The sequence below is a fragment of the Cicer arietinum genome, chromosome 5 (assembly GCF_000331145.2).
Source record: "Cicer arietinum cultivar CDC Frontier isolate Library 1 chromosome 5, Cicar.CDCFrontier_v2.0, whole genome shotgun sequence".
NCBI lineage: Eukaryota > Viridiplantae > Streptophyta > Magnoliopsida > Fabales > Fabaceae > Cicer > Cicer arietinum.
In genome coordinates this window covers 2162673-2175215 of record NC_021164.2, presented here as the reverse complement: position 1 = coordinate 2175215, position 12543 = coordinate 2162673, and the positions used below count along the sequence as shown (strand labels likewise).

The window sequence follows — 12543 nt, the reverse complement described above, 5'->3', positions numbered from 1 at the left end:
ATGGATAGAGTCATGAGATACCTGAAAAGGACCATGAGTCTCAGATTACATTATCGAAGATTTCCTACTATCCTTGAAGGATACAATGATGTTGATTGGAACATCTTATCAGATGACTCCAAAGCAATCCATGACTATATTTTAATATAGTGAGTGGTATTGTATCTTGGAAATCGAAGAACATACGATATTGGCTCAGTCCACTATGGAGTTTGAAATGATAGCACTAGTTGCTACTAGTGAAGAAGCGAGTTGGTTGAGATGCTTGCTAGTTGAGATCCCTATATGGAAAAGATCTATGACAGATGTGTTGATCCACTGCAATAGTACCGCGGCTATTGCAAAAATTGAGAATCGTTATTATAACGGTAAGAGACGACAAATACGTCGTAAGCACAGCACAATTAGAGAATTACTTTCGAAAGGAGCTGTTCTTGTGGATCATATACGCACTGATGAAAATTTAGCTGATCCTTTGACGAAAGGATTAGCTAGAGAGAAAGTCCAAAATACATCCAAAAGGATGGGACTAATGCCTATAGATAAATGAGTAAGTCCAGAATACATCCAAAAGGATGGGACTAATGCCTATAGATAAATGAGTCACTTATGATGGTAACCCGACCTAAAAGACTGGAGATCCCAAGAATTAGGTTCAATGGGTAATAACAAGTCATAGTGATATGAGATGAACATGCTATGTTTAAAATGAGAAGCATGATTCCTGAAGCGAAAAAGGATGAGATAATAGAAACTCTTAATGAGATCTATACTCTATATGGAGTGGGGTACCTAGTGGCTACAGGAGTACTCTTGATAGACTCACCTACGTGAATGTGGAAGTGGGGGCCGCTTCCTATGGAATTTCGAGGCAGAATTCCTAGAGCGTTCACTAGACTGGGATACACGTGCAGGGCCCTAAATGCACGGGCTTTTTAGAATACACCTAATGAAAAGGTTGTGTGTGGGTTTGATGTCAGAGATAGAGTTCAAAACTACGGTTACTCTTGTTGAATCTGAATCCTACTCGCTATGCAAAGGTTCAAGTCGAAAGACACCTTTGTTTATGCACAATCTTATAAAAGCGTCTGACGCTATTCAAAAACCTATTTTTTAAATTCAAGTGGGGGATTGTTGGAAATGATGAAACATAATTGGCATTGATGATGGCTTTAATGTGTGAATTGAAAAATGAGAAGTCCCACATTGGAGGGAACACACTCATTTATGACCTTTATAAGGAGTTAGTTTCACAATTGGGTTGGGCCCCAAGGGGCACCGCAATTTTGTGAAGGAGGGAGAACGCAAGCAAACGGACCACCACACGCGCGCGCGCTATTGTGAAAAGTACACCAAAGTTGGATGCTTTTCTCAACTTTCTCTTTTCTCCCTCTTATATTCTGCTCGCCTAATTTTCGAGCCACTTCTCCCCTTTCTTTCTGTCCCTTCGGTTTTAGAGCGGTTATTATGCCGTAGTCCCTTCGGTTTTTAAAGCGGTTATTATGCTGCAGTCCCTTCGGTTTTAAAGCGGTTATTATGCCGCAGTCCCTTCGGTTTTAGAGCGGTTATTATGTCGTAGTCCCTTCGGTTTTAAAGCGGTTGTTATGCCGTAATTCTTTCGATTTTTTGAGCGGTTGTTATGCCGTAGTTCTTTTGTTTTTAGAGCGGTTGCTATGCCGTAATCACTTTGTTTTTAGAGCGGTTATTATGCCGTAGTCCATTCGTTTTTGTCTTTTTGAGCGGTTATTATGCCGTAGTTATGAATGGTCATAGTACCATATTAAGAGTGACTTTAATTGTCATATTGAGAGTGGCTTAAACTGCCATATTGAGGGTGTAATTCTAGAACGGTTTTCTACGGTGCAGTGGAACTCCGATACAGCGAATCTGGGCTGTTTTATCCTGGGGACTTCGTGGTTGATAGTCTGCCTTGCACAATTTGGGTAGTGCCGCGAAACGTCTTAAAGAGAGCAACCTAGTCCGCGACTCAACCCAGTAATATCTTCGGTGGCATAAATTGTGATTTTAAATAGTTTTTGAAACTCAAAATCCAACAGTTGTGTATATGGAGTTGTGTATATGGAGAATCAAAGTTAAGAAGGAATTATGAATTAGTAATTCTATTTAGGAATCAGTAGTAAGTTTAGAGTTAAGTAAATAAGTTGGTTCGTTAGATTTATTGTAACTGTGTTTAGATTTGTTGCAATTGTGTTATTAGTTAAATTACAGAAAGCTTGTGTAAATATAAACTAGTATAAAGCAATAAAGTGAAAAAGGCTAACTCACTTTAAGTTCCTCAGTTTTGTTATATTTTCAATTACTTAATTGATAATCACTAAAATTGGTGTGCAAGTGAATGAAACGTGAGTGATTGCACTAACACACACAACATTAATCAAACGCCTTATCTAGCTCTAATCATTCTCTAGTGTTTAATCATTTAGAAGCATATAACAACAAGTTAGCGAATCATATTAAATCTAACAATTTTGCTACCCACACTCTATAAATTTTTCATAAAATTTAAATACCCAAAATGCCCCTTCATTATTTGCCTAATTTGTCAAACCCTAATTTTTATCATTTTCTCTTCGTCACTATCACTCACCTTATAAGTCACACATCGTAATTCATACTCATTCATAACTCACTCCTAACTTACACCCCATAAATCTCATCTTTATATTGTGGTTAAAGTCACCAACAAGGTATCTCTGTTTGATTTTGTATATTTTTTTCTTCTCAATATCTGGGAATTTAATGTGATATGAGTTCATGTACGTTGTAAATAATACATTGTACGCAAACTTAAACTGTGTATTCTTACGTGATATGTTTTCACGTACGTTATGCAATTTAAAAAATTACATATGGTACACAAATACAGTCAATGTACACCTACATGAATTGAGTTCACGTGTGCAATGAAGTTTAAGTATTTACAGACACTATGCAAAAAATGTTCACGTGCACTTATGTGAATTGAGTTGACATAGTTTGCGTGAATCCAGTTCAGGTAAATGTACATCAATTTAGTTCGCATAGGTGAACTGATAAAACGTACACATATGTGATCTCAATTCAGAGACAATGGTTAGAAGCAATACCTAAATGATCTATGATCTAGTTCATGTAGAGAGATTAGATCAACTAGGGTTTGTATGAGTTAGAAAGGGTGCACAATTTACACCATGTATTAAACAAAATTATTTATGTTTAATAAAAACAAACATAACTTTCAACATGTGTTATTCTGAAAAATTGGTGCCATACATGAGTATATTTAATACCTATTTTTTTATAAAACATGAGTTATATGTTAAATAAAAAAAATATATTTTTAATAATTACCCTTTATAACTTGTTTTTATGAAAAATTGATATCATGTGTTAACATATTTGACATCTATTTTTATAAAATAGGTGTTATATCTTAAATTAAAAAAAAAAAAGTGTGTTATATGTTAGCACATTTGACATCTATTTTCTATGAATATAAGTGTTGTATCTTTAATAAAAAAAATTATATTTTGAACATATTACACATATTATTTAAAAACACCAATGTTAAAAGTTGCATGTATCGTACATAACTTTTTAAATATTTATAAAATTTTCATCACATTAATTATTTACACCTACTTTTAGTAAAACTCGTGTAATATCATAGACAAACATTTAATTAGTTTAAAGATCAAATTTTGAGAAAAATAAAATATAAAATATTATTTTTTTATCAAAAAAAAGTTTCTAACAATAATCCTGAGCATTAGTCACACTAATTATATGTGATCAAAGCTAATTTGCAAACCCACTCGTATCAAACTTTTTAAAACATGATAATATATCAATAACTGCATCTCAACTTGTTTTAGAATCCGAATTCAAACTCAAAACAATTTATTATAAAATTTGAATTCAAACTTAAAATAATTTATTAAATTATAAGACATTTGTTTTATCTAGAAATACAACTAACGGTGACAAAGATTATAATAAATATAAATATTTATTAAGTCCTTCAAATACTTTCTTCTTTTTGGTACTATTTATCGCATTAGAATGGATTAAACTTTAACTTCACAACTTTTTGAGATATAAGTCGAATCTTTGAAATATGATTCAATGGGAGATGATATAGTGACCATTTTTATATATCATCTATGAGATGATTTATCGTAAATCAATACTTAAAAATCATTCGAAATTTTAATGTCGATATTTTTTAGAAATATAAATTAGTTGTTCTCTTAGTGTTTAAGGATGCGACATAACTCGATCGACGTCAGTTCAATAAAAATAAGAGAAAACAAATATAAATCAATATACTATCAAAATTCAACTCATCGAACCAACACAAATTATATAATATTCTCAACAGTAAAAACTATAAAAGCAATCAACTTATACTTCTAAGAAATATCTTCAATTATCCTTAGAATTTCAAATAACTTTTAACATTCATTTTCCGTAAACCAACTATCAAATTTTTACAAAGTATTATTTGCCTCAATGATATCCTTGAGATATAATAGAATATACAAAATTTTGATATCAAGTCATGGAAGAGATAAAAAGGAAGATAATTTTTGTATTGATCAAATAATAAAAATGATTACGATAATAAGTATAATGAATCTTAGTTATCGAGTTAGTTCGAATAACTAAAGTAACTAACACATAAATAGATTAAGTAACATGTAACTAATTTTACATCTATAATAACCCCATCAAGCAACAAGGTGTATGTAACACCTTCATTTTGGGATCAATAAAACAAATGGTGTCAAAAAATAAAGAAAAACAAATAAACACCAATTTAGGCATAGTTTAACCCACATGACATAAGTACAAAATGTTTAATATTAAACGACAAAAATACACCAGTTAAATGATTTTAAAATACCATAAAATAAATACAACTGTTCAAAGATTTTTAAATGTCGAAAATACAATGGCTAAAAGAATTTTAAACATTGTAAAAACATCAACTAAAATATTTTTGAATGATTTTTCCTTGAAATAAAAACAAGAAATTCTCCAATGTAATCTTTATATCTTCCTTTGTTGCTGAAATGTGCCTCTCATTTTATTCACGGTTCTATTGTTTTTTATTTTTTGTAAGGCTGAAGAGTTAGGTAGAGACCCCACATTGGATGAGATCTTTTTAAAAACTCACACTAAGAAGAAGGACAACTCTTGGGTTGATGAAAGGGAAAAAAAAAACATATGTAAGAAATATTAAATCATTCATTCATTCTTTCATTTGTATTTTCTAGAAAAGTAATTTGATTATGTTAAGTAATTTGATTATGTTAGATTATTTTCTATTCGAGTAGGAAACATTTCAAGGTAAGTTGCAACAAACTTCCAAAAATGGGGAAGCATCTAGTAGTTGTAGTCAAGTGGTTAATGTGGTAGCTCGCTTAGACATGTGGGTCCAATCTGTTGGAGAAAGAATAAAGGGAGGATATATGGTGCTGGAGATAGATCCTCACTTTATAGACCAGGTGTCGCAAGTCTAGTCTTAGATTCTCGTCCATCTAGAGGTTGTGTCAATGTCTTGTCTCAGCACTCTACCGAGATAGCTGCACATATAGCAACATTTGAGGAGCGAGCAAAAGCGGCAGAACACGAGGCACGAGAGGCGCGAGAGGAGCTAAGGAAAGCAGAGCAACGTCGACAAAAGGATGAGCAGCGCACTATAGAGCTCCAGATACAACTAGCAACATTGGCAAAAAGTGTTGCTTCCATACAGGCTGAGTCATCCCATCGTCGTCGTCATCCAGATTATGACGAGGATGAGTCTAACGATGATGGCGACGATGAATATACTGCTTTCAGTGTCAGTTTCGTATAGTAGTTATGATTACATATTTTGCTTAGACTTGTAAGCATTATCTATATATATTCTTACAATAATGTTGTTATGTGTATTTTGAAACTTATGGTAGTGACAATGTGCTTATTTTGAGAATTATGGTAGTGTAAGTTGTCCTTATTTTGAAACTTGTGACAGTTAGGATGTGTATTTTAAAAATATTGTTTATATAAAATTTAACTTTGTTTTGACAATGATATTTTAATATGTTTATAATTTATTTTAAACATATATTAAAAAAATACAATAAACTATAAAAAAAACAAAAATAGATTTAAAATCATTTTTTCATTACCCACATACATGTCATGGATAAAATTATAAATATCAAATATAAAACAGTATAATTTGTCACGGATGGTCCGTCAGTAATATTACTTGCGACATGTTCGTCGGTGATTATCTACGACATTATCCACAGAACATCTATGAGTAAGTTTATCTACGGAGTCTCGGTAAGTCATACTATCCACGGACAATCCTTAAGTAAGTGTATCCTATTGCTTTTCCGTCGATAAATATATTCCTACGAGCGATTTAGCTACAAACCTGTGTCCGTGGATAATTCGTGCATAATTTTTATTTACCTACAGACATGCCATGGATAAAGATAAAATCTACCGTAAATAACAACAATTTTTCTTGTAGTGACATTTCCTCGTAAAATCTTTTCAATATTGAAATTTTTTTCTTGAAAGAAATATCACCAAATATTTGGTGTAATAAAAAACTTTGATAAATGATTAATAGTGTAAACCACAATTTTTTTTTAATCTGATATGCACAATCTCTGTCGTCCTTAGAGAAATTTAAATCACTAAATTTTGATTGATGCGCTTGTGACGCTTTTTTTTTTTTTTTACTCCATCACCATAAAAGAATGTGAGTCAGTGGAACCATGATCACTTATCTTTTTCATTTGCATCTTCTTTCAACTTTTTTTTTTTGTGATGATCACCAAATTTAATGTGAGAATGATTCTTGTGCTTCCTACTAGATCTTTTACGAATCATTTTCTTCTCCACACACTCACCAACTTCTTCACAAGTGCATGTCTCCATTTGATGGAAATTGAAGAGAAATGAAAGTAGGAGAAACATAGAAGAAAAAAAAACAATAATAAACCAACAAGCTATATATGTAAACTTCCTTAAGAAAAAGTGTGTGAATCAATGTAACGGAATAAATATTTTTCTTTGACACCATAACAAAATATATAAAATATTGATATTAAATTATGAAAGAATAAAAAATAGAAAAAAAATTATATTAATTTAATGAAAAAGATAATTACATTAATAAGTATAATAAAACTTATATACTTAATTAAAATAACTAATTACTAATTAGAATAATTAGTTTGTAATTAACATCTAATTACATTATTAATTTATATCTTTAATAAAATTTGAACCAAATTCTTTCGTAGATTGTATGAAAATATAATGTCAAAGTTTCTTATAATCTTAAAATATTTAATTCGTTGTCGCTCTCGCGTACAAGACTCTCTATACATGCCTTTCCACTTATTTATCCTTTAAAATACTTAAAGGAACCCAAAAACATGGTGAAGATATAAAACCAACCACATAGCTCAAACTCTTTAAAATACAATGAAATCTCTATGCTTTGCATGGATATAAAGGAGGACCACACAAACAATTATTTCCAACAAAAACACTAGCATCAAAACTATTCTTAGGAATCTCACCACAAAGATGATTATAACTAACATTCAACTTCTGAATCCCAACAACACTTTTTGTAACTTTTCCAAACACCAAATTATGTGACAAATCCAAACTCTTCAACCTATTCCCAAACCTTAAACTTTCCAAATCAAATTTCAACAAATTCTCAGAACCCAAAAACTCAACCAAATACTCTGTCTTATTCAACAATCCAACAACACTTCCTGAAATTTCATTCCCAGAAAGATCAATAAAATCATAGAAATAAGTCTCCAAAGGTTTCCAATCATCAAGTTTCATCTTTATTCCACAATTTGCAAGTTTCAAAGAGAAAATAATTGGAGATGAAGTGACCCATTTGGGAATTTCCTTCAAATGAAACATATTTCTTGATAGATCCAATGATTCGATGCCTTTAACGTTCATTAAAGGAAATGGGTCAACGAGAAAATTGTCAGAGAGATCAAGGTTGAAGATTTTTGTTAAGTTTGCAAAACTCTTTGGTACTGTTCCTGAAAATTGGTTTTTTGAGAGATCCAATGTGTCTAAAGCTTTGAATTTTCCTAGAAAATCTGGGATTTTCCCGGAAAGTGAATTGTGTCCTAACTCAAGGTACATTAGATTTGAAAATAAAGATGAAATTGAAGGTGGAATTTTCCCGGAAAATTTGTTGTTGGAAAGTTCGAGAATTCTAAGGTTTGTAAAAGAAGAGAAAAAATCTGGTATGTTACCACTGAGTTGGTTTCCTTTGAGACTCAAAAAAGTGAGATTTTTAAGGTTTTTAATGAGTTCTGGAATCGTTCCCGTGAGAAAATTGTTACCGAGTTTCAACTGAGTTAACTGAGTCAACTCAGATATTGAACTTGGAATCGTTCCCGTGAATCGGTTTCCTTCTAGACTCAAAGCTCCTAATTTGGTCATTTTGCCTATGTTTTCGGGTATTTGACCCGAAAGTTTGTTATTTTCAATGTAAATGAATTGAAGATTTGGTATCTTGAAAAGAGAATCCGGAAAAGGACCCGAAATATTTTGGAGATTTTGGAGGTAGAGTCCGTCCAAGTATTGGAGTTTTGAGAGTGAAGGTGAGATCGTACCAGATAAATAACTTTTCGGATTTTCGAGATCGCCCGATAAGGACAAGCTCGAGACCCGTTTGTTATCGAATATGCATCCTACACCTGCCCAAGTGCAACAATCTGTACCTGATATCCATGATTTCAGCATGGATGACGGGTCAGATTTGATGCTAGATTTAAAACCTAATAGACTCGATTCGTCGTCCACGTGGCATTTGGCCCCATTGGCATTAAGGGGTAGTAGGGTGGTAAAAAAGATGAGAAAGGTGGTGGTGAGGAAGAGCTTCATACTATTTTTCTTAGAAGAGATTTGAGAATGAAAGAAATAGAATAAAACTCAAAAGGTAAGTGAGTGAAGTGTATTAATAAGAGATTTGGAGTTGAGGATAAGGTTTTAGGAAGTTTGGTTTTTTTGTTTTAAAATTGAAAATGAAAATAGTAAGCCAACAAGTTTGACTAGGCATAAATGGCAAATGGTGTGTCATGATTTAGTACAAAAATTGATGTGTAGTAAATGCAATTTTCAGAGTCAATAAAAGTGCCCACCTCTTTAATGTGCATGTGCAAGGTGGTTCTAGTAGTTTGATTCCACTTTCCACACATCCCTTCCATCACTAATGGGAATGTACTAGAAAATTCAAAGATACTTAGCATTGTTGTTTTTAGCGTATGTTAACAAAATTATCATGAATCTAAATATACACTCAATTTTGATTAATTATAAAACATTTTTAGCATATTGTTTGTCCTTAAATATAAAATGCTATTATTTATCTTTCATTAATAATACCAAATAGTCTTACACAAATCTTACCTATTAATAACATCATCATGTTTTTTTAATACACATATAAAAAATTATAAGAATGGAAAAAAAAAAGGAAGTCATGTCTTCACAGCTCAATTGAAAAAAATTAAATTGGAATCATAGTTAATAAAAAAGATGAAAAATGATACAATGATATTTTTATTTATATTAATTAGTGAACATTAATCATTAAGTTACTTTCTCTAACTAACTTTAATTATAACTAATTATTCCAATTAACTATCTAATTATATTCTTAAGAGTTTGAGTCTCTCAATCTTAGAATTAGTAAATTTGTCAATATAAGTTTAAATTACAATTGTTGTAATATTTAACAAGAATAAAAAAAGTAATCTATAAAAAAGAAATTATGAGACTCATTTCTCAGTATATCTGATTTCTAAACAAATTTTTTCATTATACTTTATATTTAAACTCATATACAAATTATATATTTTATTTGATTTTATTAGTATAATTTATTTATTTATTTTCTTTCATTATTTAAAAAATAAAATTTAAACCAACATATGATCACATTCCATGATATAGTAGATGATTTTGATTAGAAAGATAATAAACCCACAAATGAGCCAAATAAATTGTGATTCAACCAAAAACCACAATATAGCAAAGAGCAAAACACCAAAAGAATATCCAATTAGTCATTAAAACTTTATGCACTCGAAACACCTCTCTGGTGAAATCCAACTCATAATTCCAATAACAAACAAAATAAGATTGCCTTTGGTTTTCTGGCTACCAATACGCACAATTAAAAATAAAATAAAAAACTTGCTAAATCTAGTGGTGTGAGCACACTGAGCCAGACTCATGAAAAAAAGGAACACCAATGATGAAGATCTCGTTTGATCGTTTCTCAGTTGTTTTTTTTATCTAATTTTGATTGTAAAATTTCACCTAATGATTTTAGAGAGAAATATAAGAATTAGAAAATACACTTTTTTATATAATGGTTTTCATGTAACTAAGATACCAATATTTCACTTAATAATAACTAATTTCTAATTACCTTAAATCATATTTAATTAAATAAGTAATTTTTAATTACATTAAGTTATATAATTAAATCTAATTATATCTAACAACCCTGCAATTCCAACTTGTAAAGAACAATACAACAACAACAACAAAAAATACAATATAACTAATGAAAAAAATTACAAATCGTAATCACATTGGTTAAACAAGAAACTTGATGTAGAAAGTGGTAGCGGACGAGATCCATTACTCTCGTCGAAGTCTTCGGCCTACTTTGAGCTAACTTGAAAATCTTTCGGTGTCTCCAAACATCAACTACATATAGAATCAAGAATCTCAATCTTAGGTTTTCAAATGCAAATTTGGTTAACAGAATTTAACCACATTAAGATGGAAGCATAAAGAGAAATGTATAACTATTATAGGATAAAGAGAGTGATAATTGATTTACTACCACAAGTAAAAACACAATTAAAAATGATTAACTAAATCGATAGAGAAAGATAAAATGTTGAACTACCATAAGGTAGAAAAGGCTATTGTGGCTAATCAAGAAAGAAAATTTCAAGAAATATATCTCCAAACACTTGAAGTAAATGAGAAACATAATTGGAGCAACATATTTATCTTTTTACCCAAATGAGATTCAAATCTTGAAACCCAAATTTTTGTCCATGCTTATCGCTGAATGAGAAGGTACAAGCATGGAGTAATATACCAATTTTTAATTTTTGGGTTTGCTCATGATAATCAACATAAAATGCTCTTATTTCGCGATCTTAAACTCTAAGAGCCATTATGTCGTTGAAATTTACCATGACCATCAAACTTCAACATTTCTCCTTAATTACTACTTCTTGCTCAACGATTGAGATTGCTTAATTACCACTTATTTCATGTGAACAAAACAAATAAAGCAAATATGTGTTGAAAGAAGATTAATGAATATGATTGATGAAAATTTGATAGAGAAAATGGAATGAAGATAATTATGTCTTCAAGAATGATTTCATAGCTCTGATATGATATGAGAAATATAAGAACTAAGAGAAAAAGAGGAAGCCATAACTTCATAGCTCAATTGAGAAAACTTAAAATGAATTCATATTTCATAAAAAGATGAAATATGATATTCCTATTTATATTGGTTAGTGAACACTAAACTTCTAACTTTTTTCTCTAACTAACTCGAATTAGAACTAACTATTTCAACTAACTATAGTTGTAACTAACTATCTATTTCTATTCTTAACAATACGTAAAAAAGTGTTATATGGTCTTATAAATATGGACAAATAGAGTAATATAGTAAACATTTAATCATTTTTTTTATGAATGTTTAAAGCGTTGTCACTATAGTTTCTGAATATATCAAAATTGCAAAATACATTCTCAATATCTCTTTTGTTAAATAAATCATGAACTAAACTCACCAATAAAAACACTTTTATCAATATTTATTTTATGCAAATATAAAGAAACGAGGAGGAGGTAAAAATGAGGTAGAGAGAGATGAGAAAGAGATAATAAAGAGAAAGGAGATAGAAGGGGATAGAAAGGCATGAGAGTATAGGTTGAGAGATATGAGATAGTGGATAGAGAGATAAAAGAGAAAAAGAGACACAAGAGTATATAGTGAGGAGAGAGATAAGAGGAGAAAAAAAGATAAGAGAGTGAGAGAGTATAGAGAGAGACACTAGAGCAGAGAGAGATAAGAGGGAGAGAGAGTACATAGAGAAGAAAAAGATGGATAAAGACATGAGACAATAGAGATAGGGAGAGAGACATGAGAGAGTAGAGAGATAATAATTTTTTAGTAGAAAATATAAGGGTATTTTGTTATTTTTGATAGCATGTACTTGAGATAAAAGTTGTCTCATGGTTTAGTGAGTGGTAGAAATTTTGTTTTGTCAAATCACTTCCTCCTTGTTTTGTCTAGTCTCATTGCCAGTTTCAAAATCAAACAATGTACAATAAAAATAGTTATGTTTAGTCTCTTGTTTTTTTTAGCAAATATAACACACCCTAAAGCTTTTATATATATATATATATATATATATATATATATATATATATATATTGTTA

General features: G+C 30.6%; 1 protein-coding gene and 1 long non-coding RNA gene across 2 annotated transcripts; both read right to left on the bottom strand.

The window, feature by feature from the left end:
- Window positions 1-7311: 7311 nt before the first annotated feature.
- LOC101508558 (uncharacterized) lies at window positions 7312-9137 on the bottom strand. The gene has a single exon (XM_004499612.4). The coding sequence runs from the start codon at window positions 8935-8937 to the stop codon at window positions 7504-7506; it is 1434 nt and encodes a 477-aa protein (XP_004499669.1). The 5' UTR covers window positions 8938-9137; the 3' UTR covers window positions 7312-7503.
- A 1327-nt stretch (window positions 9138-10464) lies between these two features.
- On the bottom strand, window positions 10465-11885 carry LOC140920300 (uncharacterized). The gene is made up of 2 exons (XR_012163077.1): window positions 11094-11885; window positions 10465-10773 (listed from the first exon to the last, which is right to left on the bottom strand). It is a non-coding gene; the product is annotated as an uncharacterized lncRNA (long non-coding RNA).
- Window positions 11886-12543: the final 658 nt, after the last annotated feature.